This window comes from Choloepus didactylus, chromosome 15, assembly GCF_015220235.1.
Source record: "Choloepus didactylus isolate mChoDid1 chromosome 15, mChoDid1.pri, whole genome shotgun sequence".
Taxonomy (NCBI): Eukaryota; Metazoa; Chordata; class Mammalia; order Pilosa; family Megalonychidae; genus Choloepus; species Choloepus didactylus.
In genome coordinates this window covers 368,780-391,572 of record NC_051321.1, presented here as the reverse complement: position 1 = coordinate 391,572, position 22,793 = coordinate 368,780, and the positions used below count along the sequence as shown (strand labels likewise).

The window sequence follows — 22,793 nt, the reverse complement described above, 5'->3', positions numbered from 1 at the left end:
GGGCGAGGCGGGCACGGTTAGGGCGAGGCGGTGGGCAAACCCTGTGCACAGTGAGGAGCCTGTGGAGGGACACTGCACTCACTACGCGGGGCCGGGCACCGAGGGGCACTGCTGGGTTCCTGCTGATCCTGCCAGGTGCCACGTCCACACCTCACGGGTCTCAGAAGACGCCTCTCCGTGCTCTCGGGGCCTGTGCCTAACAAATAGATTTGTCTCTGACGCACTCAACTCTCAAACTCCTGCTAATCCTGAAGTCGGGAGGAAACCCAGGAGGTGGCTCAGGGAGGGGCTGAGCCTTGGGGAAACCTCCAGCCTTTGCTCAAGAGCATCCCCTCCCGCACCGGGTCCCGCGCCAGGGGCCAGCCAGAGCTGAATGCTTTTCAGTCTTTAGATGATAGAAAAAAATAAAAAGAATATTTCAAGACACACAAGAGCTGTGCAAAGCTCCAACCTCGGGCCTGTAGGCGCAGCCGTGCTGGACGCAGCCTCCGTGTCCCCGTGCGCAGCGGCGAAGTCGGGCCGGCGGCTCCCAGGCAGCTGCTCCCTGCCCTCCGGGAACACAGGCCGACCTCCGTTCCCCGTGTGGCGTCAGTTTCATGAGTCCGAGGGGCTGGGCCGCAGCCCCCAGCCATTTGGCCTGTGCCCCCGGGGGTGCCACCAAGGCTCCTTTAGACGTGGTCAGCGTCTACAACCAGCTGACGTATGTCCCTCACGGCAAGGAGGTCATCCCGGGAAATCCGGGTGGGCTGAACCGGGGCTGGAAGGCGTCGGGAGCGGAACTGAGGATGCTGCGAAGAAGAAATTCCACGCCAGCCCCTCCCGAGACCCGCCTGGCCCCCCACGGCTGCCTGAGCCAATCCCTCGCCCTCTCTCCACGTACGCACACGGTCCGCGCGGGTTCTGCTCCCGGGGGTCCCTCTGGACAGCTGATAACAGGTGCAGCTCCCCGGGGGTCAGTCCCCGCGCTGGACGGCAGACAGCGGCTTTGCCCGGCCCAAGAATTTCTTCTTCTCCAAGGTGAGGACCCTTGTTGACTTGTATTTTGAAACAGCTTTAAGCTTCGGTTTTGTTTTGTTTTGCTTTTTGTTATTGTCCTAATGTTTTCAGTCTTTTCTCCTTTTGCTTTTCTCTTTTTGTTCGGGGTGGAGGAAGCCAGAGAGATCCCTCAGACACGTACCTGTGTGACCAGCGGAGGTCGAGCAAGTGGGTAGAACTGCCCCCGAGGAGATCTGGGTTCCGGAAAGCAGAGTCTTCTTGACAAACCACTGGCTACTGGGCAGACGGAAGGCCCTGGACGGGCACCGCCGTTTCCGTGCTCTGTCTGGAAGTGGCAGGGCCCGGGTGCAGCGGCGGGCTGGCCTGTGTTGGCCTGTGCACCCCGTACCTGGAGCAGACAGAGGAGCACCCCATCTCCTGATGAGGCGGTGCATATTAAGGGCGGAGGGGCCGTGAAGGGGTCGCCCGATTCGGGTCAGGGCAGCCGGCTCAGGACCCAGCGCCCCCACTCCGGAGCCGTTCCACCTGGCTGCGACACTCAGCCGTCACCTCACCTGCAAACGGAAACCAGATCCCCCTTCCTTCCATGGAACAGGCTTCACAGCAGGGTCTCCGAGCCTCTGGGTGCCCCTTTTGGGGGGTGGGGAGGGGTCCTGCCAGACATCAGATGCTGACAGCCCCACTGAGGGTGAGCCCTTCTGGCCTGCAGGCCAGAGCATGCAAGAGGGGCCTTGTCAGGAGGGGGAGGGGCCTTATCCAGTGGGGGTGGGGTCTTATCCAGAAGGGGTGGGGCCTTATCAGGAGGGGGTGGGGCCTTATCAGGAGGGGTGGAGCCTTGTCAGTAGAGGTGGGGCCTTGCCAGACAGGGGCGGGGTCCACTGCAGGTGGGGGGGCAGCTCACGTGACCAGGCTGTCCTCCCCTGGCCCAGAGCCCAGGTGTGCAACCCCTCAGGGCTCCTTGCTCCCTAGCACACGCGTGTTGTCGTCTTCTCTCTCCTTCCTCCGCCACACCAAGCTCTGACTCGAGCCTCTGTCCTCCCAAAGGCCAAGCAGACAGGTCACTGCTCTGCTCTGTGCAGCCAGCAACGGGGGCAGCCCCCCTCAGGCATCAGGTCTTGAGGTGTTGACCCCACATGCTTCACGCACCTGCACACGCTTCTTGCAGGGGGCCAGCTCCGGAGACCACCTGCCCTTCTGTCGGGGGCAGGAATGGGTGGGCTCCTTGATAGACAAGAGGGTGGAGCTGACTCAGGGGGTCTGGGGGTGAGTGGACCTGCCAGGCAGCGCCCACCCCCCGGACCCCTGCAGCAAGGACACCGCGTGCCTCACTCACCCACTCCCCTTGGCCGCTCCCCAGGGTCTCGGCACCCCCTTCTCCCAGCCGGGCCACGGCGGGGCTGCCACCCCCGACACCCCTTCCCCCGAGGCCTGCCCTGCAGGTTCCGGAGGCCTCACCTCCACTCCGACACATTGGACCTGTTGGACTCAAGAAGATTTTAACCAAGAAAATAGAATTTCTCCAAAACCAGTCTCCTTTCCCTGTTTCTGTTCTTGGGGCTCTCAGCAGCAGGGGTCTCCGTGGAGACTAAAGGAGCCCCCAAGCTTGCTCCGGCCGGCCGGGAAGCGCCCTCGGTGCGCGGCCGCCTCACGGGAAGCGGGTCCTCCCGCCGGGTGTGTCTTTAAATCGTGGCCGCGGCGGGCAGCGCCTCCCCCCGCGCCCGGCCGCGCCGCCGCCGCGCTCCTCCCTTCCCGGTGGCTCCGCTCCCGCCTCGGCCGCGCGTCCTCGGCCGGAGGGGCCGGGCTCGCCTCCCGCCCTGAGCCCCGGAGCGCCGCGGATTCGCCTTTGACTTTCTGCTCCTCCGGGCAGAGCCGCGCCCCGGCCCCCGGCGACCCCCGGCCCCGCCGCCGCCCGGCCTCTGTCGCCAGTTCCTGCCGCCGCGATCGCCGCCCCCGGAATGGAGAACTCTGCCCGAGCGCCAGGGACGCGCCGCAGCGCGCCGACGCCGCTCCAGCTGCTGGTGCCGGAATAGGTGAGGAGAGGGGCTGCGGGGCGCGCGGGGGGCCGCCTCGGGGCTCCACAGGCCGGCGGTTCTCGGCGCCCTGCGAGGACGCGAAGGCTGGAATCGCTGGGCGCGAAGCCGGGGGCACCGGGCGGCCTGGGGGGCGGACTGGGGGGCGGCCTCGGGGCCGGGGCTCTGCCTGCGGGGCAGCTGTTGGAGGCTCGGTCACGGTTGCTTGGATTCTCTTGGTTTCTGCGACTGGGGCTGGACAGCTGTGTTGGTTTGGCTCCGTGCAGCCTGAGGCGGTTGTGTTAGTTCCTCTGGCTGCCCTGGTGATCGCTGATTGATTTTAAATATGGGGAAGGCAGGGTGGGGGCTGCCGGTCCCGAGCTAAGCCCTGGCTGTCGCCCTGAACCCTGGCATGCCCCAGACAGAGCCCAGGGTCACGGATGCCAACCAGCTGGCCTGGGCTGAGATGGACCAAGAAGGGGACACATCTCGGGGGCAGCCGGCCACTCCTCAGAGGGGCTCTGCCGGCAGGGGCCGGGGACTGACCCACGGCCAGCCCAGGACACCGCCCTGCGCCTCTGACCCTGCGCTGTCTTCGCAGATGGGTGCAGCCTGGAGACCCTCGTCCGCCCCGCCCCAGCCGAGGTACAGTGCCGGGGCACGACCCCGTGACGGCCGCCTGGGGTTTGACCTTCCGGAGGGTCGTGGAGGCTGGCGGGGAGAAGGGTGCCACCTGATGGGCTCGCCGGCCACACCGCCTCCTTTGGCGCCCCCGCTTCGGTAACTTGGCAGTGCTCATGGTGAGTAGCCGCACGCCCACCCCCACGGGAGGGGACGTCGCCGAGGGGTCGCGGTGGGAGGCAGGACGCCGGAGTCCATCGGGGGCAGGGGCAGAGGGCCCCCGGGCCGGGGAGGGGGCGCCCGGGGTCCCGCGGTGTCTGCTTCCGTTCCTCGCTGGCTCACTCGGTGCCGATCATACTAATTAGGTGCAGACGCGCCGCAACGTTGAATCATTTAATAAACGGAGGAAGCAGCGGCTCCTGGGGCCGGGCGGGAGCTCCACCCCGCAGCCTCCCTGGGCTCCGGCGGTGACCCGTGAGAACCCGAGAACCTGCTCCACTTTTGCAGGCAGGGTCTGTCCGGGCTGGGGTCCCTCCCGCCCCAGGGGCTCCGGCAGCCCCGCTCACCCCAGCCCCTCCCGCCCCAGCCCCTTGGCGTCAGAAAGTTGGCCGGACGGCATGGGGGTCTCGGGGGCTTTGGTGGCTGGAAGCCAAGAGGGGCGGGAGGGCAGCGTGGGGGCGGCACACGGCAGGTGCAGGAGAGCCCTTTTCCCTCCTTGGAAGAGGGGCCGGTGTTGTCAGCCTGGAGCCGCGGGCAGGGCCACGCAGGGGGTTGACTGGAGGCTTGGGCCGCCTTTCTTCCGGGGGCGCTGGTGCACGCGCCAGGAAGGTTGATGCCGAGGAAAGAGTGCCGTGTGTGTGTATGTGCGTGCGTGTGTGTGTGTGTGTGTGTGTGTGTGTGTGTGTGTGTGTGAGAGAGAGAGAGAGAGAGAGGACGGCCGGCAGAGGCAGCAGGGCATCCAGCGCACGTGCGGGAAATGCTGATGGCCCCAGCAGACCCAGGGTGGCCACAGTGGGCGCCTAACTGCGGGCATCACTGTCCGCTTCCTGAGGCCGCGCCATCTGAGTCACCCGCTCATTATCTTCTTGCTCCATTCAAAGCGTCCAAACAGGAGAGAGGCTGTTTGCCAAGAGCCAGCCTCTCACGCGGCCGCTGCGAGCCCCCGAGGCTGGGAGGACGTCAGCGAGCCTGCCTTTCAGTGGTCTGACAGGACTGCGTGTTCTCGGCACAGCGGCTCCCGGGAGAGGGCTGGGGGGGGTCCTGGGGTCTCTCCTCCAGCCTTTGAGCCCATCACCTGTCACTCCCGCAGGGACCAGGCCAACGTGGCCGCAGGCTCCAGGGGGTCACTGTCCCCGGCTTTCCACCCTCCAGTTTAGGTCCTTATTTCAATCCGGAAGTGGTCATGGCAAACGCAGGGCGACTCGGTTTCCCGCCGCTCTGAGGCGCTCCAGGACTGTGGCCACCAGCTCGCAGGGTCCAGCCGGGTGGCCCATCTGCTGTGTCCAGCCCCCACGCCCCCTGCCCTGTGTGAGCCCTGTGCTTGTGCCCTCTCCTCGCAGCTCAGACCCCGGTGTCGCGTTCGTGCTCCGGGGCCTGCCCCAGGCTCCCTGGGTCCCCGCCAGGCGATGCCACCTCCAGGCATCCTGCTCACCCCAGGCTTTGCAACCTGCGTGGAGCATCAGAATTTCAGCTGCTTGTGTGGCTTTTTATTTCTTAACAAACAACACTTACACTTGAGAGAATCTCTGGAAGGAATGGAGAGAGGATTCTCTGGAGGTGCACCCTGGAGTGAGCACTTGGCTGCGTCCATCTCTGAGTCTGTGGTCTGGACAGCCGGTCACCCTGGGGCAGGCCGGAGCCCGTGGCCAGGCCCGGGGCCCCTGACGGCCTCTCCCCGACACGCCTGGGCAGGACTGTCCCGACTGCGGGGGCCGGAGGCAGCTCTGCCGGCCACACTGCAGCTTAAAGCAGCGCCGACCACTGGCCTCCCCCAGCCGGCTGTGCTTTTCCCCAGGCCTTGTTTCCCGGTGCCCCTTGATTCCCTTGTGACACTCCAGAGGCCCAGGAATGGGCCGGAGACGCTGTCCACCCCTCCGGGGTCGTGGCCCTCAGGCGAGGCCCTGGCAGTCAGAAGCCAGGGTGCCACCTCCCGCCCCGCGAGCCAACTCCCCCCCCAGCTCTTCATGGACGGGAGCCAACGTGCGCTTGGTCATTTCTGCAAGGGCTGCTGTTAGCATTTGAGCGCAAGCAGGGAGCAAGTTTGACATGATTTTGTGCCCTGCACTCTGCTCGGAGAATGTTCATTCGGCAGAAAGGGAGACAAAATGACAGTCTTTGAAGTTAGAGTAAAATATCGTGCAAAACTTGGAGCTTTCTCCTGTTTCCCTTCACGGTGTTGGAGTGTTGCGGCTCGACTGAGAGGCAGCTCTGTCCTGGGGCAGGGGCCAGCCTTCCGCCTTCCGGGACGCTGTGGTTCTCCAGCAGTGACGTGAGATAACATGACCGACGTGGTGTGGTGTGCGGGCCGTGGCGGGTGAAGCACCTCGGTGAGGCATGACAGTGTGAGGTGGGGTGGGTGACGTGACACGACGCAGCATGCCACAGGGTGACGTGACGTGGTGCGATATGACGTGGTCCGATGCGGTACACAGCATGGGATGATGATGTGGGATGACGTGATGGGACATTAGAAGGTGAGGTGGTGCATATGATGTGGTGTGAGACGTGATGACGTGACACATTAGGAGAGGTTGGGGGTTGATGTGTACAGACTGTGCGATGGGATGTGACGGCGTGATGTGACATGACATGGCGTGATGTGACATGAGGTGTCGTGACGTGCCATGACAGACGTGGTGGGGTGCAATGGGCATGGGGTGATGTGGTGTGGCGTGACGTGTCCCCCACTCCCCTGGGGTGAGAGCCTAGCTGGGGGATGAGCTCCCTCACAGGGCTGAGGTGCAGGGTGGGTGGCGCTCGGCCCCTGTCCCGGTGGTTCAACTTCGGGGCAGCCGCCAGCAGCAGTGGGGCTGGGGTCACCCCAGGCGCCTGGCAGGGCCATGCTCACTTCCGGGCTGACATCAGGTCATAGGGCCCCGAAGCCAGGGGAGGGTGCGAGGCCCGGGCTGGCCCAACCCGCCTTGGAGCAGAGGCTTCCGGAGCCACAGCGGGTCTGGAACCCTCCGGGGCTGTTGTTTCCTTCTCCACACGTAAGTGCCCCACATTCAAGTCGGACTTGGTGAAACCCAGACCCCAGAGAGCCCGGCGGGGACGGGGACAGGGGGTGGGGACCTGGGACGCTGGAGCTGCCCCCCGGGATGCAGACAGGCCCGAGGGAAACGCCACCTCAGCGCTGTGCCCCTGACGGGGGTCAGAGCTCACAGGGGTTCCCTGGAGCTCCCAGGTGAGGCTCACTCTGGAAAGAACCACAGTCAGAACCTGCACCAAAAGTGCTTTGTGCAGTGTTCCTGTATCTGAGCTATTAAAAATAAAGCCCTGGAGGCACAGGTTTATTTCCATCCTAAACACACACTGCGGCCCCTGAGCATGGAGGATTGGGTGCGGGCAGCTGGCGAAGGCCACGCACCCGTCAGGACTTTCCTAAGGGCTCAGCAAGTATTGTGTTGGTTGATTCTTATGTGGTCTAATGTTTAGGTTGCTAAAAATTTGTAAAATTTTCCTCGGTCTCACAAGTGGAGAGCTTCTCGTTCCACCTGTTTTTCATTAAATGAAGAACTTGAAACAAGTAACAGCCCACCTGGAAGGGACGTCCCTGTGATATTTCACGTGTATTTTTCTCCAAATCTTTTCATAATTTTATGAGTCCTTGTGGCCCTCCAGAAGAGAACCGTAACGACCTAGATTAATTAGGGTCAGTCGTCTTCCAGGGGATGAAGTGCGTCCCGGTGCCTTCCTCCTCCCCCAGAAGCGCATTCGTGGATGGTTGACAGATCAGTAAGGTGTAATTATCATTAAAAAGCAGATGGGCGGACTCTCCGGGGGGCTAATGAAATCTGTCTTTGCTGGCGCAGAACCACCCAGAAGGTCTTTTCCTCGGCCGTCTGGGGCCTGGGGGACGGCCAGGGACCCCCAGTGTGGGGAGGTGCCTGCTGGGACCAACGCAGCTGTGGGTTTGGGGAGGGGGCTGCTGAAGCATGATGCACAGTGGGCAGAGGGGCTCCATGTTGATGGACAGATGACAGAGAACTCGCCAGGCCTCTTCCTTCCCAGCTTTCCTCGTCTTTCTTGACACCCTGCCCCGTGTGCTGCAGCGTCTGTGAGAAGGGACACGTGGAGACGTGATGGCTCGAGAGGACAGGAGCAGACAGGAAGACACGTCCTCTGTGCATGGCCGGGGCCGGGGACGGCGGGCACTGAGCTCCCAGCTCTGCAGGGCGAGGGAACGGCCATCGGGGGTGATGCTCAATTCCAGGGGCAGGAGCCACAGAGTCTGGTGGGGCCTAAAGGCCTGTCCCATGGAGCTGCGGGGTCGGACACGTGGGCCAAGCCCTAGGGCCGCCTGTCCTCCGCGTCAGGCCCGGGTTCTCTGTGCTCCCCGCAGCCCCGTGGCGAGGGCTCACGCCTGGAGGCCGCCGCCGTCTCGGGGAAGCACCCGTGGCCTCCGGGGAGCACATCTGCCGAAGCTCATCGTGCTTTCCCAGGGAATGTCTGCCGGGCAGATCCCCGGAGAAGGGTGGATGCGTGTAACTGTAAAGGTGTGAATGGCTCCCTACTTAGAATTTTAACTGTCACCCTAAGGGCGTTCAGGGTCTGTTGGTGACTGTTCTAATTTGCTGATGCTGCCAGAATGCAAAACACCAGAGATGGATTGGCTTTTATAAAGGGGGTTTATTTGGTTACACAGTTACAGTCTTAAGGCCATAAAGTGTCCAAGGTAACACATCAGCAATCGGGTACCTTCACTGGAGGATGGCCAAGGGTGTCTGGAAAACCTCTGTTAGCTGGTTAGGCACGTGGCTGGCGTCTGCTCCAAAGTTCTGGTTCCAAAATGGCTTTCTCCCAGGACGTTCCTCTCTAGGCTGCAGTTCCTCAAAAATGTCACTCTCAGTTGCACTTGGGGTATTTGTCCTCTCTCAGCTTCTCCGGAGCAAGAGTCTGCTTTCAACAGCCGTTTTCAAACTGTCTCTCATCTGCAGCTCCTGTGCTTTCTTCAGAGTGTCCCTCTTGGCTGTAGCAAGCTCGCTCCTTCCATCTAATTTTATATAGTGCAGCAGTAATTTAATTCAGACCCAGCCCATGGGTGGGCCAACACCCCCATGGAAATTATCCAGAGTCATCACCCACAGTTGGGTGGGGCATATCTCCATGGAAACATTCAAAGAATTACAATCTAATCAACACTGATAGGTCTGCCCACACAAGATTACATCAAAGATGATGGCGTTTGGGAGACACAATATATTCAAACTGGCACGGTGACCTATTGGGGGACGTAAAAGCAGGGCTGCCAGTGGAGGCTCGCTGGTGTGAGGTCCCTGCCCGTGGTCGCCAACGGCCTGTCCCAGGAGCCCCCCTTGGGGACACTCTGGCCACTGAGACCCCTGCCGCCTCGCCCGGGCGCAGCTGCCAGCCTGGGGTGGGATGGGAGCCCACGCAGGGGGCCACTGGGATCGTCGCAGGGCCCGGCCCCTGCCGGCTGCCCCTCTGGGACGTTATCCCCCCGCCGCAGGAGCAGCTGTGCCTCCTCACTCAGCCTTCGGTTTGGGTTTTGCCCACAGGGCAGTGTTTTGAGCGTCAGTGCCCCTCGCGGCCCCGGCGAGGGCGGGAGTGACCCTGACTCCCAGGTGGATGTGCTGGGGACGGGGGCGGCTGGGGAGGGCGAGGGGTGGCGTGCTGGGGGGCTCTCAGGGGCACACGTGTACGCTGAGCCAGGGCGCCCTGCGGTGTTGGGGGTGCAGCTTCAGGAGGCCCCGCCATGCTCAGCGTCCCCCAGCCCCGTCCTCGCTTCTTCAGCCCAGCAAAGCGTCACGGGTTAGAAATCGGCATGAGAGGCGCGGGGCTTCAGGGTCCCCCCAGAACACTTGCGGCGGCTCTGCGTGGGCACCCCGAAAGGCCGCCGGGAACGGACTGAGGGAGCCTCGAGGAGCAGACTCCAGCCCCACGCTGACCCCGAGGGACGCGCCGTGCGGACTCAGCGAGGAGCAGGCGCAGCCGGGGCCCGACGGGGTGTCAGCTGGGGGCCTGAAGCAGACCGGGGGTGGGAAGGGGGGCTGGCTGTGGACCCCCGGCAGCTCCCCACACAGGCCCGCTGCGACACGCCTGGGCAAACCCTGGCTTCTAGAACGTCTGGGCACTTCCTCCACCCCCCAGAGGAACCTCGCCGGAGGCGGGGGCGGGTGGGAGAGCCCGGCCTGGGGCTGTGCACAGGGAGCCTGGCTTCCCGCGCTGTGTGGGCGGTTTGCGTCAGCAGGCGGCCGGCACTTCCCAAGCAGGCAGGTGTCAGGGGACCCCCAGGCCCGCAGCCACCCGTGGTCCACGGCTCCAAGGGCCCGCTGGAGGCGGACACCCCTCCCGGCAGCCGCCCCAGGAACCCGCCGCCCGGCTCGCTGCAGCCGGGAGCTGTGGCCGGGCCCCTCGCAGGGCTGCCCTGCGCATCAAACCCCTCCAGGGCCAAGGCTGACCTGTGACCTCCCAGCTCCGCCCCGGAGCCTGCGGCTCCCTCTTTCCTACAAAATGCTTGTACTCTGCCAGCGGGCAGCTTTGCCCCCGGTCCCAGCAGCTGCCCCTGCCGGCCGGTGCAGCACAGCAGGGTCAGCTTTGGGAGGGACCCCCACGCCTTCCTTGTACGGCCAGCGGGTCGGGGGTCCAGACCACAGGCCCCTCCTTGGGCCTGGGCCGAGGCTCCGCTCTCAGGCGGGGGGCCCCGGGCCATTGCCTTGGAGTTTGCTGCCCCAGGGGGCTTTCTGGCCAGATGTGTGAGCAGCCCCCCACGGCCGCCCCAACTCCCTGGACACGGCGGCTCAGCTCCCAGCGCTGCTCCCACGGTCTCTTCCGGAGCGGCCCCGGCCACTCCATGTTGCTTTCCTGGTGACAAGAGCCCCCCTAGCCTGGCCGGGTCCTAGGGGGAGCTCCCCACTGAGGGGCAGCGAGGCCGTGGGCAGGAGGGTCCAGGGCTGGTGGGCAGCTCTCGGCTCTCCCTGGAGGCCCCTGGAGGGCGTCCGGCGCTCCCCGGCTTGGCGGGTCTGAAAGGAGCCGGCTGGAAGCACCTGAGCCGTGACCACTCACTTCCCGTCTCCCGCCGTGACCGGGTCAGGCACCCACACCCCTGGTCCTTCGGGGGCTGCTCCTCCACCCACTCCCGGGATGCGGCCCCCAGCCCCGTCCTGTCGGAGCGGCCACTGCCTCCTGCTGCTCGGGCTGCCCACAGCCAGGCAGGGGTCTCCTGTGGTACCGGCTCGGCTGCCGCCCCCGACTGTCCCCCTTCATCGCAGACGCGGCAGCCCAGCCTGAACTCCCAGGGCCCCCGGCCACCCAGGGCAGTCACGGCTCGGGGGGCCCCTCCTGGGCTGAGCGTGACTGGCCCAGCGCTTGTGGGGTGAGCGTTTAGAACGGGCCTGACGCGTGGCTGAAGCTGCTGCCCCCTCCACAGTCTTCTCCGAGGCCAGAGGTCTCCTGTGGGTCTGGGGGTCTCCTGGGCCAGGGTCTCCGGCCGCCTCCTTGCAATGCCGGTCCTGGCACGGGAATGGGGCTGCTGGGGTTTGCTCTCTGCATTCCGGTGCCTGACACACAGCGGCCCTCTCGTCTGTGGGATGGAACGACAAAAACTTCCCTCAGTACCGAACGTTTGAGACCTGGGGCGTTCTCCCCTCGATGTGACCCTACCACAGGGAAGACAGGGCTCTCCTTTGAACTCTGCCTTCTGACCCTTTACGTGCCGTGGTGGACCGTGGAGTCGGACGGGGCCCGGCACTGCCCTCTGCTCGTAGTGGCCGCAGCTCCTTCTCTGCCGAGCGGGTCTACTCAGGGGGACCTCGGTGGGCGCGAAGCTGGGCCAGGTGCGGGTGTCTCCGTCTGCTCCTGCCTGCAGGCTCCACGCCCACACAAACATGGTCGGGGTCTGGGGCCAACGTCGGGGTGCACGGAGCCACCCCTGAGCACCCACCTGGGGAGGGTCTTTTGTAGCCTCCACTTCCCAGGCCGAGCGTCCGTGTCTATAAGGACGGAGGTCACAGTCAGCGCATCGCTGGCCACGTGCATATGGGGTGGGGGGCTCAGACGTACGGTGGGGAACTCGGGGCCACCTGTGTGGAGGACAGGGGCCGAGACAGAGGGTGGGGGCTCGGGGCGCCCTGTGTGGGGTTAGGGGCTGAGACAGAGGGCGGGGGCTCAGGGCACCCTACGTGGAGGTGGGGGGCTGAGACAGGAGGTGGGGACTTGGGGCACCCCGGGAGGTCCCTGGCCGCGCGGGTCACCACGGCCTCGTCTGCTCTCCCCCCAGGATCTGAAGACGGTGCTGTCCCTGCCCCAGCTCCCGGGGGCACCCCTGCACCCCGTCGTGTACGCCTGCACGGCCGTGATGCTGCTCTGCCTGCTGGCCTCCATCCTCACCTACCTCGTGCACCAGAGGTGAGGCTGCGCCCCTCACGGGCCCACGGGGGAGGCCGCGACCCCACCAGGGGCCTCAGGGTGCTTCACAGCCCTGCTCGAGCCCCCCGACAGCGGCCTGGAAGGCGTCTGTGTCCTGCTGGGGCAGGCGAGGCTGTCCCCCCATGGGCAGTGTCCACTGTGCATCCTCAGACCACGTCCAAACGGCTCCGAGGGGAAGGACTCGGTCCCGGGGCCATGGACGTGACGCAACAAGCCACAGAGCCTCACAGCCTCGGTGTCCTGTCCGCAGAGCGACCAGGTCTCCCTTCCGGGTTTCGACCACAGTCCTTCCCATCGAACCTGCCGTGGGCAGCCGGGTGCTTCGGTTGTGTCCGTCCGTCCCTCCTCCGGCCAGCCCTCCCTGTGTCCCTCCCAAGCCCACTCCCCGGGGTGGGGGAGCCTGGCGCTCGGGGAAAGGGCTCGCGTCCCTCCTGCCCTCCGCGTGCCACTTCCTAAGGCAAACTCTCTTCCCGCAGTGCCATCCGGATCAGCCGGAGGGGCCGGCACACGCTGCTCAACTTCTGCTTCCACGCGGCGCTCACGTTCGCCGTCTTCGCCGGCGGGGTCAACCGCACCAAGCACCCAGTCCTGTGCCAGGCGGTGAGTGCCCACAGCTCCGGCTCCGACAGGCATCGGGCTGCGCTCGTCCGCTTCCCGCCGAGGGGAAGCACGTGTGAGACAACCACTTAGCAAGTCTCCAGATGTCCCCAGTGGAGGGGGTCGGGGGTCCAGGGGTCTCCTACGGCCTTGCCCACGTGAGGCTCGTCGTCCACTCAGCATCGGATCATATAACAAGTTTATTTTTACACCGAGCCACGTGCGCTGAGGCTGGGGATGTGGCAGCTGGACTCCAACTGCCCAGCAAATGTGCTTCTCCGGAAGACAGTGGGCACGGGGTGGGAGGGACCCTCCGTCCTCCTGTCCCAGGTAGGAATCTGCGGGTGCTGGTGCGTCTCACAAGCAGGGGACGGTGCTGTCGCCCACACATCACCAGGCCATGCAGGCCCCAGGAAATAGACGTGGGGGCCCACCCACTCCCCCCGTGGGACCGGAGCTGCCTGAGCTGCAGGGGGGGCTGTGGCCAGAGGCTCCTTCTCCCACCTCGGGGAGAAGCCAGGCGGCTCAGAGCTTCGAGGAAAACCTCAAAAAGCTGCCAGAGCAGGTCTCTCTCCCTCCCTGGGGCTGCCTGGAGGAGAAGGTATAAATTAGCCTTCAGTTCCCCTTGTCCGTGCTTTCCCGGGGACGCTGGGCCCCCAGCACACTCACCTCGCCCCGTTTCCTCCCTGAGGCCGCCCCGATCCGATCTGGCTGCTCCTCCTCCTAAGGCGCATCTGCAGCGGGTTCCCGCCCATGGGGGCACGGATCGAGACTGGAGCGTGCTTTGGGGGCATGAGTCAGCCCTAACACCCACCCCCAGAAGAAGAGGCTGCCTCCTTCCCTTTGGGGTGGCGAGAGGCCAGCGAGCAGGGGCTCAGCTGCCCCGTCCTGCGGCACCTCACGGGCCCCGGGCCCCAGGGCAGCCCCTGCACCGCCAAGTCCTCGCTCTCCTCCCTCCAGCGCCCCCAGCCGGCAGCACCCCCGACACAGGGTCAGGTGAGGGGTGTGCCGTGGACCCCAAACAGCCTCCGAGGACCCACCGCCTGTCCTTCTCTCAATGTGCGTCTGTCCAGCGGCCGGGAAGCCACTCTCAGCCGGGCTTCAACAGGGTGTCGAGCTTCAGGATCATGAATCCAGCAAAGATGAACTCAGGGTTCTGGGGACATCGCTGCCTCGTTACCTGGGCCTGAGCCTCCCACCAGGTGCTGCATCTGCCCAGGTGACGCCGAGGGCCAGGCCAGCTCTGGAGGGTCCGTTTGTACAGATGCGTGCCGACGCCCAGCAGGGCCTGCAGCTCACACAGGGGCTCGGTGGCACTGTGGATCGGACTGCGCCCCCAAAAAGGTGTGCAGGGGTTCCGCCCTTGTGGGGTTGTGACAGGCGGAATCGGGCAGGTTAAGATCTATGGTGCTGTCATTGCAAGAAGGGGGACTTGGCCACAGGCAGACGGAAGGGAGGTGCCACATGACGATGGGGACACAGAGCGCCGCCTCCAGAGCTGGGAGTGGGGCGTGGACGGAGCCCCATGACTTCCCGGGGAGTGCGGCCTCCAGGACTGGGAGAGGACAGGGTCCGATGTTCCAAGCCACCTGCTTTGTTAACAGCTGCCCTGAGAAGCTACAGCCCAGGTGAGAGTCTATGCCCGCAGTGGCGCCCAGGGCACGCCCACGAGACAGAGCCGCAGCTCCAGAACCTTCCGTGGCCCACACACGTGTTCTGGGCCCTGGCGTGGCCCGGCAGGAAGGTCCCTGGGACACACGTGACAATGATGTCAACATGCAGAGGCGCTTCCCGGGTGCGTGACAGGCTGGAGGCAGGCCGCTGGCTCTGCGGGAAATCCGATTTACGTGCTGCCTGTGGGCGCCTGCCCGGCCGGGCCACGGGAATGAGCTGGAAAGCAGTAAACCAGGTTGTTAGCTTTGCGTCCACACTTGGCAGCTGAGTGCATCCCCTGTGAGGACCTGTTGGTGACAAGCCCGCCGGAACCATGGGTCAGAGCCACCGCAGCAGCCCCTGCGCCTCAGGAAGACGCAGCCCCCACGGCCCTTTGAGCCGGAGCCTCGTGGAAAACCTGGAGCTGTCCCTGCCCCCAGGACCCCCCCAGAAAAAGGCTCCCGGGGACTTCCTGCTGATGGAGGAAAAACTTTTCGTGCAAGGCAGGATCTCGCCACTTTGTCAGCTGATTTGACGCGGGTGCAGCCCGTCCACAAGGGGGTGGGAAGGGGAGGCTCAAGGAGGGGCAGCGCGGAGACCGCAAGGACATGTGCCAATGCTGACGGGACGTTTCCGCTTTGCTTCGGGGGCCTCACGGGGTGCGGAGCGGGCGGCTGGTCGGAACGAGGAAGTTGGCTGGAGATGGCTGAGGAGGCCCCGGCTGAACGGCGAGCCTGGCACTGCCGGAAACAGAAACTGCCGCGTGAACAGCGCGGGCGCCTCAGCGTTGGACCGTCTAGATCTCACTGGTCACCACTGAGCCCAAGGGTCCGGCCAGCATCAGCCCGGGGACCCCTGAGAGGTGCCTGGTGCCCCCAGTGTGGCCACCCTGAGGCCCCAGACGAGGGGAGCATTTGGTCCCGAGGTGGGAAGGATGGTGTCCTGTTTCCAGAAGCCGTCCCGGCCTCCCTGACTCCATCCGCAGAAGGAGGCTGCAGGATTGTCTGTCCATCTGTCCATCCATCCATCCATCCGTCCACTCAGCCACGCACACTGGGAGCTGGCCCAGTGCCAGCTGTGTGGGCACCGCCGGGGTTGCATTTGGGAACAAAATGGACACTCCCTGCAGTGGTGCCAGGAGCATCCCGGGGGGTGGGGCGCAGACAGCGGACCCTCGCCCGGAAGCCTCAGGGTGTTCCGGGGGACTGTGGGCACCAGAGGGAAGTGGGGAGCCGGGGGGCACGGTCAGCACCAGCCCACAGTGACATCTTCCTGTGACACCGGGGGTGTCTTTAGCCCCGGCCTGTGCTGGACACTGCAGGTATTTACAGTGCACCCCCAAAAGCCAAGGCCCGGCCAGGTCCTGTGTCAGTGGCCTCACGGGAAAGGGGGAGCCCCGTCCAGGATGCCTGGGCAGGTTCAAAGAGGCACGAGGCCGGCCCCTGCCGGACCCTGGTGACCAGATGTGGGGCAACGCGGGGCTGCCTCCCCTCCCCGGTTCCGCTCAGCGTCCCAGCAGCACGGCCTCGGGAGGGCCGCAGAGCGCAGCCGGTTGCCATGGCAGCAAAGGATAACCGAGAGATTCATTCAGTGTTGAGTGACATCACGGGCGTGCGTGACAGCTGGCCTCATCCCGCAGGACACACGAGCATGTCGTCAGCACTGGCCATCTGCTGCCTGCCTGGGGGCTGGATGCGCTGGAAGCTGCAGCCACTGGTCACCCACGCCATGTCACCTCCACACTCGGCGTCGGGTGACAGCATCCTGCTCTTGGTCCCTTCCAGGGACCCCCAAGTGGGCACGTCCAGAGGCCTGAGGCAGACAGACAGACAGACAGTGGGCCAGCTCCCCCGTGCATGCTCTGTGCCCCGCTCCAGGCCCGTCAGCCCTGCGTGGGGCCGGACTCCCCCCAGGACGCAGCTCGAGGCCACGAGCGTCGCCGGGAGGAGCCTGGGGGAGAGACAAGGGGCCAGCTCCTGGGGTCCCTCTTCCTCCATCCTCGGGGACAGAGAGTTCCCACAGCCCCGGCCGGGCCCAGGGCGAAGACCGCTGCTCAGGCCGGGGTCGGAGCCGCCGCCAGGGGGCAGGTATGGCCGGGAGCCCCAGGCAGGGCACGCGGATGAGCATGTCCAGCCCCCGCCCCGGCCCCGTAGATCCTGGGCTCTGGGCCTGCTGGGTGGCGGCGAGGCCGTGGCAGGTCTGTCGGGAGAACCTCGGAATTCCTCGAGCCTTCATGTCCTTTCCAACCACGACGAAGCTCCATTTGTCCTTGCAAAATGTCAGGTTATCATGCAAAAGATAACCTCTTCTGGGGTCACACGGAGACGGAGAAGCGATGGGCGGCTCCGGCTTGCGCGGCCGCCGGGCAGGCATCTGCTCACTCGCAGCGTCTGATCTTGCTCACAGCACCACGAACGATGACATATCAGGCGCTCCTGCTTGGACTCGCACCCGCTTCACTAGGTGGGCCTGGGTGCGGCCCCCAGCTCAGGGCAGTGCCCATCTTTCCAGCCCACAGGGGAGCTGCCTGAGCCCCCAGGGCAGGTGTGTGCAGACCCACCCGTGTGCTGGGGACGTGGGTGCCCCCAGGGAAGAGTGCCTGCCTGTGCCGGTCCCAGGGACGCAGCACCCCCACCCCTCTGACACCCCCCTCCCAGGCACCCCAGAAACACAGCCCCCCAAACCTCCAGGACCCAGCCCCCCAGCCCCCTAGGAACCCCCTCCCCCAGGACCCCCACCCCCACCACTCTGCTGGGAGAAGCCCCGGGTTGCAGGGCTGCAGCTTGGCGTCTGCGAGCTCGGAGCCTGGGAGTGGGCCGGCCCTGCCCACGGCCCCTGCCCTCCCGTGGCCTCACCACTGCCCGTGAAGCTGCGGAGGGAGCCGGGCGCTTGGCCGTGGGGAGCCCCAGGGGCCGGCCCGGCTGATGGCCCTCCCTACCCCTCCTCCCGCAGGTGGGCCTCGTGCTGCACTACTCCACGCTCTCCGCCATGCTGTGGCTCGGTGTCACCGCCAGGAACATCTACAAGCAGGTGACCAAGAAGGCCCCGCCCTGCCCGGGCACAGACCCGCTGCCCAGCCCCAAGCAGTCGCTGCTCAGGTACCAGCTGGCCGCCCCGAGGACCCCGGGGCCGAGCGTGGCGGGGTCGGTGTGGGTGGTGGGGTGGCAGCTCCGAGCTCCAGGCAGGGTCTCCCTCCCGGGCACTGGGCCTCACCCATGGGACCTTGCCGGGCCCTGGCGGTGGACGGCTGGAATCAGAACCAGCTGGAGCCTCTGACCCCACGCTGACCCCAGGCTGGCTGTGCCCTGGCCCCTTGGCGGGGGCAGTGGTGGCAGCAGAGACCCAGCAGCCTGGGAGCAGTTTCTCCCTTTCCTGAGTCCTGGGCCTGGAAATGCTGGGTTAGCTGGCTGGGAAGCGGCGAAAAATCGTTTCACTTCACTTAGAAAGTAACCGCGTTAAGGAGCAATCGAAAGTTCTTTTTACAAGAGCACAGCGCACGCTCGACTGGGCCGTCACGAACGGTGGAGTCAGTGGAGTGGCGGCAGTGTCGCGTTTGCTTGCCCCGAGCCGAGCCGTCCGAGTGTCCGTGACCCCGGGTGTGGGCGAGCTCTGGCCGCCCTCTCACTGCCCTGGGGGGCCTCGAGCCTTGAGGGTCCTCAGCCATTTGCTGCATGTCCCAGGGACGCCCCCGTCGTGGGGCCACAGCCAGAGGCCGCCCGGACCCCGTGGGGTTCCTTGTGGGACGTTCATTGGGGGTCCCCGTGACTGCCCCTGCCCAGGTGGCCCCACTGGAGGCAGCTGCTGCCGGGCTGGGTGAGGGGTGGTCCGGAGCCCGGGGACGTGGCGCCCAGGCCCTTAGACTCGGCTCGTCCGGCTCCAGGTTCGGAGGGCTCTCCGGCGATACCACCCCCTTCTGGAACTGTTGGAGGGGCGGATGAAACAGTGCGCTGTGTCGCGGAGTTCAAGGTTTGCTGACACGGTTTGATGTCCAGATCCGAGCAGACACGGTCCACGTAGCACCCAAGGCCTGGGGCCATCAGGAGGGCTGGGTAGAGAACTCCGTTGTCTGTCCTGCGGGACACCCCAGGTCCCAAGTTTAAAATTCCCTCTCGTCTGTAGTTGATGGAAGAGCTGTCTGGCTTTTTGACAGATGCCACGGGCCCCTGGCACTTTCCAAATCGCTCTGTACAGCCGGGCGTCCCTGCTGGGGTCGGCTCGGCCACGGGTCCAGGGGGCCTCACGTCGGCAGTGCACGGATAGGGTTCTGGCTGGGGGGCTCGGAGAAGCAGGGGTCCACACGGGCTGCCCGCTCGGAAGACACTCACTCCCCCCCGGCACACTTGGAGACCCCCACCCTCCCCCTTGCTCCCCTTCCTTCGGTACCAAAGGCCCCGGCATCATGGGCTGCTCACACGGACAGTGACCCCTAGAGTCTCCCCACCATCCTGGGTCAGCTGAGGGTGAGGACAGCGGTGGGGAGCGCGTGTGATCCATCAGGTGCGGTGCCGGGGGTGGGGGCTTTGGGCCCCGCTGTTGGCCGGCTCTCCTGCTGAGCGTCGGTGACGGCCGACAGGTAGGTGGGCATGTCTGGAGGCGAGCACGAGCCTGACGGAGGCTGCGGAGCAGGCACTCGGGTGCGGCTGTGCCTCCTGCCCTCGGGCGGGGGTCCCACCGGGACGGGGCTCCGGTCCTTCGGGTCTTCCCGGCAGTGGCACGGGGAAGGGCACAGGTGGCCTGATGCCAAGCCCACCCCTGCCTCGCCCTCCGTCCGCTGCCGGCCTCTGTGCGAAGGAGCCGGTGCACGTGAGACACTCAGAGCAGCTGGTGGAGGCCTGCTGGGGGCGGGTCCTGGCGGAAGACGCTGGGCTCCTGCCTGGGGGCTCTCGCTCACGGCCGGCCCACGGAAGGCTCTGGAAGGCCCACGGAAGGTTCACGAAAGGCCCACAGAAGGCTCACGAACGTTCACGGAAGGCCCATGGAAGGTTCACAGAAGGTTCACGGAAGGCCCATGGAAGGCTCTGGAAGGCCCAGAAGGTTCACAGAAGGCTCTGGAAGGCCCATCAAAGGCCCATGGAAGGTTCACGGAAGTCTCTGGAAGGCCCACAGAAGACCCATGGAAGGTTCACGGAAGGCTCTGGAAGGTTCACAGAAGGCCCATGGAAGGTTCACGGAAGGCTCTGGAAGGCCCACAGAAGGCCCGGTGCATACTGGCTTGCCAGGAGGAGCCCAGCTCAAGGGCAGGGGTCTGGATTCTCACGGGTCCCCCCGAGCTCCAGTGCCAACACTCCCCCACAATCATGTCCAAGCAAGGCCTTGGGGGGCCGTCAGACCTCCAGAAACGCAGACCCCATAACTGCTCCTGGCAGCTGGGCCTCCATACGGTACAACCTGCCCCGAATCCCACTGCTGCCTGTACCCCGTGGTGGCCTTGTGAAGGGGCCCCAGGGCCCGCCTGTCTCCACCTGGGGGCCACGGGTCACTCTGAGGGCGGCTCTGCCCTGCGCGCTCTCAGCCTGGCCGGAGTTTTCACCGGCACCGAGCCTCCTGCCAGCTCCTCGCCTGCCCCTGCGGCTCCCTTCAACCTGCCTTGTCCAGTCAAGGGGCTTGGAGACTGACCGGATGGTGGCCGGCCCTGCCCACCTCCATGGGGGCTGCCCATCCACAGAGGGTGACGGCACCTGGGCTCCGTGGTTGGAGTCCCCGGGACCCCCACACCCCTCCTACCGATCCCCCCTGGGTCTTTACCGCATTGCGAGGAGCTCCTTCCTGCCTCGTGGCCAGTTCCCCTCCTCACGGACCCCCACCCGCCCACCCCTCAGTCCTGGGCACCCGCCTGGGCTGTGGCCTCGGCCCCCTCCCCCCAGCTGCTCTCCCAGGGACCTGTGGTAGGCGACCCGTCTGCTGCTCCCCAGCCCCTTCCCAAGGCTCGTCAGGAGCCTGCGCGTCATCAGCACCCTCAGTGAGGTCCCAGGTCCAAGCACTGCACATCCCGGGGGGACCCCCAAGGCCTCACGGCCCGTCTCCCACCGTGGCAGGGGGCGGCGACCGTCTGCGGAACGTGGGGTCCTTGTTCGTGGCGAAGGCAGCCCCGGCCCCCCAGACGAGGGCTGGAAAGAAATCAGTTGCCAAAGAGACGCTTCTGCATGGACTGATGGTCGTGCGGTGTTCGATATTTGAGACATGGAATTGGCTAAATGTCGACTCCTACACGCGTCCGGGATTCCGGAAGCCCTGGGGTCTGCTCAGGAGGAAGGCGGTGCCTGGGGGCTCAACCTGAGGCTCTGTTCTGATTCGCTGAAGCTGCCAGAAATGGACTGGCTTTACAACAGGGATTTATTAGCTTACAAGAGACAATTCTAAGGCCATGAAAATGTCCAGCTCAAGGCATCAGCAGGACGATACCTTCTCTGAAGACGGGAAGGCACCTGGCACGTCTGCTGGGCCTTCGCTCCCGGGTTTTGCTGCTTTCAGCTTCTGGCTCCAGCGGCCTCCTCTCTCGGCTCCTTCGGGGGCTTTCTCTCTGAGCTCTCGGGGCATTGTGTCTTTTATCCTCATAACGGACTCAAGTAAAAGTATTAAGCCCACCTTGAATGGGGGGGTCACTCTCGATTGAAACAACCAATCAAAAGGTCCCGCCCACCACAGGGCTGCCCCACAGGAGAGGATTAAAATAACGTGGCTTTTCTGGGGTGCGTGGCAGCCCCGAACCAGCACAGGGACCACAGGGGCCTGCTCTCTCCTCAACACAGTTCTCTGCTCTGACCCTCTTCTCGGCTTCAGGAAAACCAAGCCCATTTCAAAGAAAATACAGCAAAATAAATCTCGCAGGACTCTGGAGTGGGTGGACACGACGAGCACAAACCTCCCATCTGAGCAAAGCTTTCCCGCAGCCGGGCTGGAGAGGATGGATGGACTCCACTCCCCGTAAAGGGAGCCTGGCACAGTCAGGCCCCAGGTGCTGGAGGTGGGCCTCGGGGCGCGGGGCAGGAGCGCCACTGTACCTCAGGCTCACCCACGGGGCACGGAGGACAGGGGTCGCACCCCCAGCCTGCCCCGCTCAGTGGCGTCCCTGGCCCCCGCCCCAGGAGGGAGACCTTCGGAGACGCGGAACTCTCCAGATGAATTGGCCTTGTAGCCGAGCTAGAAGTCGTCATCCCACACAGAGAGAGCTGGGACCTGGGGTTCCCATGATGATGGACCGCCCAGGCCCTCGGGAAACCAGAGCTCCCCCTCACTGCCCAGACGACAGGCTGCGTCTGCCACAGTCTCCAGCGCCCCAGGCGCGGCCCCACAGGGGTGCACAGGGAATCGCATGCTCCTGTCCCAGAACTCGGGGGCCTCTCTCAGCAGGCTATGCAGAGATCTGGTGGCGTTCACAGGCCTGATGCTGGGGCACGTGCATACACACGCACACCTGTATGCACGTACACACACAGTGCGCACACGCACACACTTGTACACACACAGTGTGCACACGCACATGCACGCACACGCACACCTGTATGCACGCACACACATGCACACACAGTGCGCACACGCATATGCACACACGTGTACACACAGTGCACACATGCACATGCACGCACACGCACACCTGTATGCACTCACACACATGCACACACACGCACATGCACACACGTGTATACACACAGTGTACACACGCACATGCACACACATGCACACATGCATATACACAGGAGGCTTCTGTCTCCTTTTTAAGCTGGGTGTTTGCTTCTTGCTAAAAGTACAAGGCAACTGCATATGGTTTGAGGTCAGATGTTTCTTGGCTATTTGTTCATTTTCAAGTCAACTGGTTAGAGAAAAGGAGCATTGGGTTTCCAGGGACAGACATCTTCTTTAGAACAGTGCTGACAGTTTTAGTACGATCTGAATGAAGGGAATTTGGGGTCAGTTGAAGTGTGGCACGTGGGCTTAGCCGGATCATCGCTGCACAGGGGTCCCCTTATGAGGACAGAACCTGTGTTCCCTCTTTCCTTCTCTGTGTTCAGAAATCAGCATCTGCAGCTCTGTGGCCGGGGCCCAGGCCCGGGGGAGGGAGCGGGGAGGGGAAGTGGGGACCCGAGTGAGAGAGGGAGCAGGGAGGGGAAGCAAGGCCCCGCTGCCCACGGGACCCTGCAGCCTGAGAGGACCCTGCTGTCAGGGCCCAGTCCCGTGCCGTTGGGGCCCTTCGCCCCTGACTCGCGGAAGCTGGCGCCCTCGGCTGCCCCGGACCCCTCAGCAGTGCACCCACAGTGGAGCTTCCGCGGCTTCCCAGCTCGGGGACCGGCACCAGTAGCCCTGGTCATCCTC

At 64.8% G+C, this 22,793-nt stretch overlaps 1 protein-coding gene across 2 annotated transcripts in view; it reads left to right on the top strand.

Moving 5' to 3' along the window:
* Positions 1-2,896: 2,896 nt before the first annotated feature.
* Positions 2,897-22,793, top strand: part of ADGRA1 (adhesion G protein-coupled receptor A1) — a 29,393-nt gene continuing 9,496 nt past the window's right edge. Inside the window, exons 1-5 of one of the 2 annotated variants that reach the window (XM_037804702.1) lie at positions 2,897-3,026; positions 3,607-3,805; positions 12,085-12,212; positions 12,710-12,833; positions 17,436-17,581. In XM_037804702.1, coding sequence (XP_037660630.1) covers positions 3,803-3,805; positions 12,085-12,212; positions 12,710-12,833; positions 17,436-17,581 — 401 coding nt within the window. In that variant the 5' untranslated portion in view covers positions 2,897-3,026; positions 3,607-3,802. Of the gene's footprint in view, positions 3,027-3,606; positions 3,806-12,084; positions 12,493-12,709; positions 12,834-17,435; positions 17,582-22,793 lie in introns of those variants that run through there. The other variant, XM_037804701.1, reaches the window with a different exon arrangement.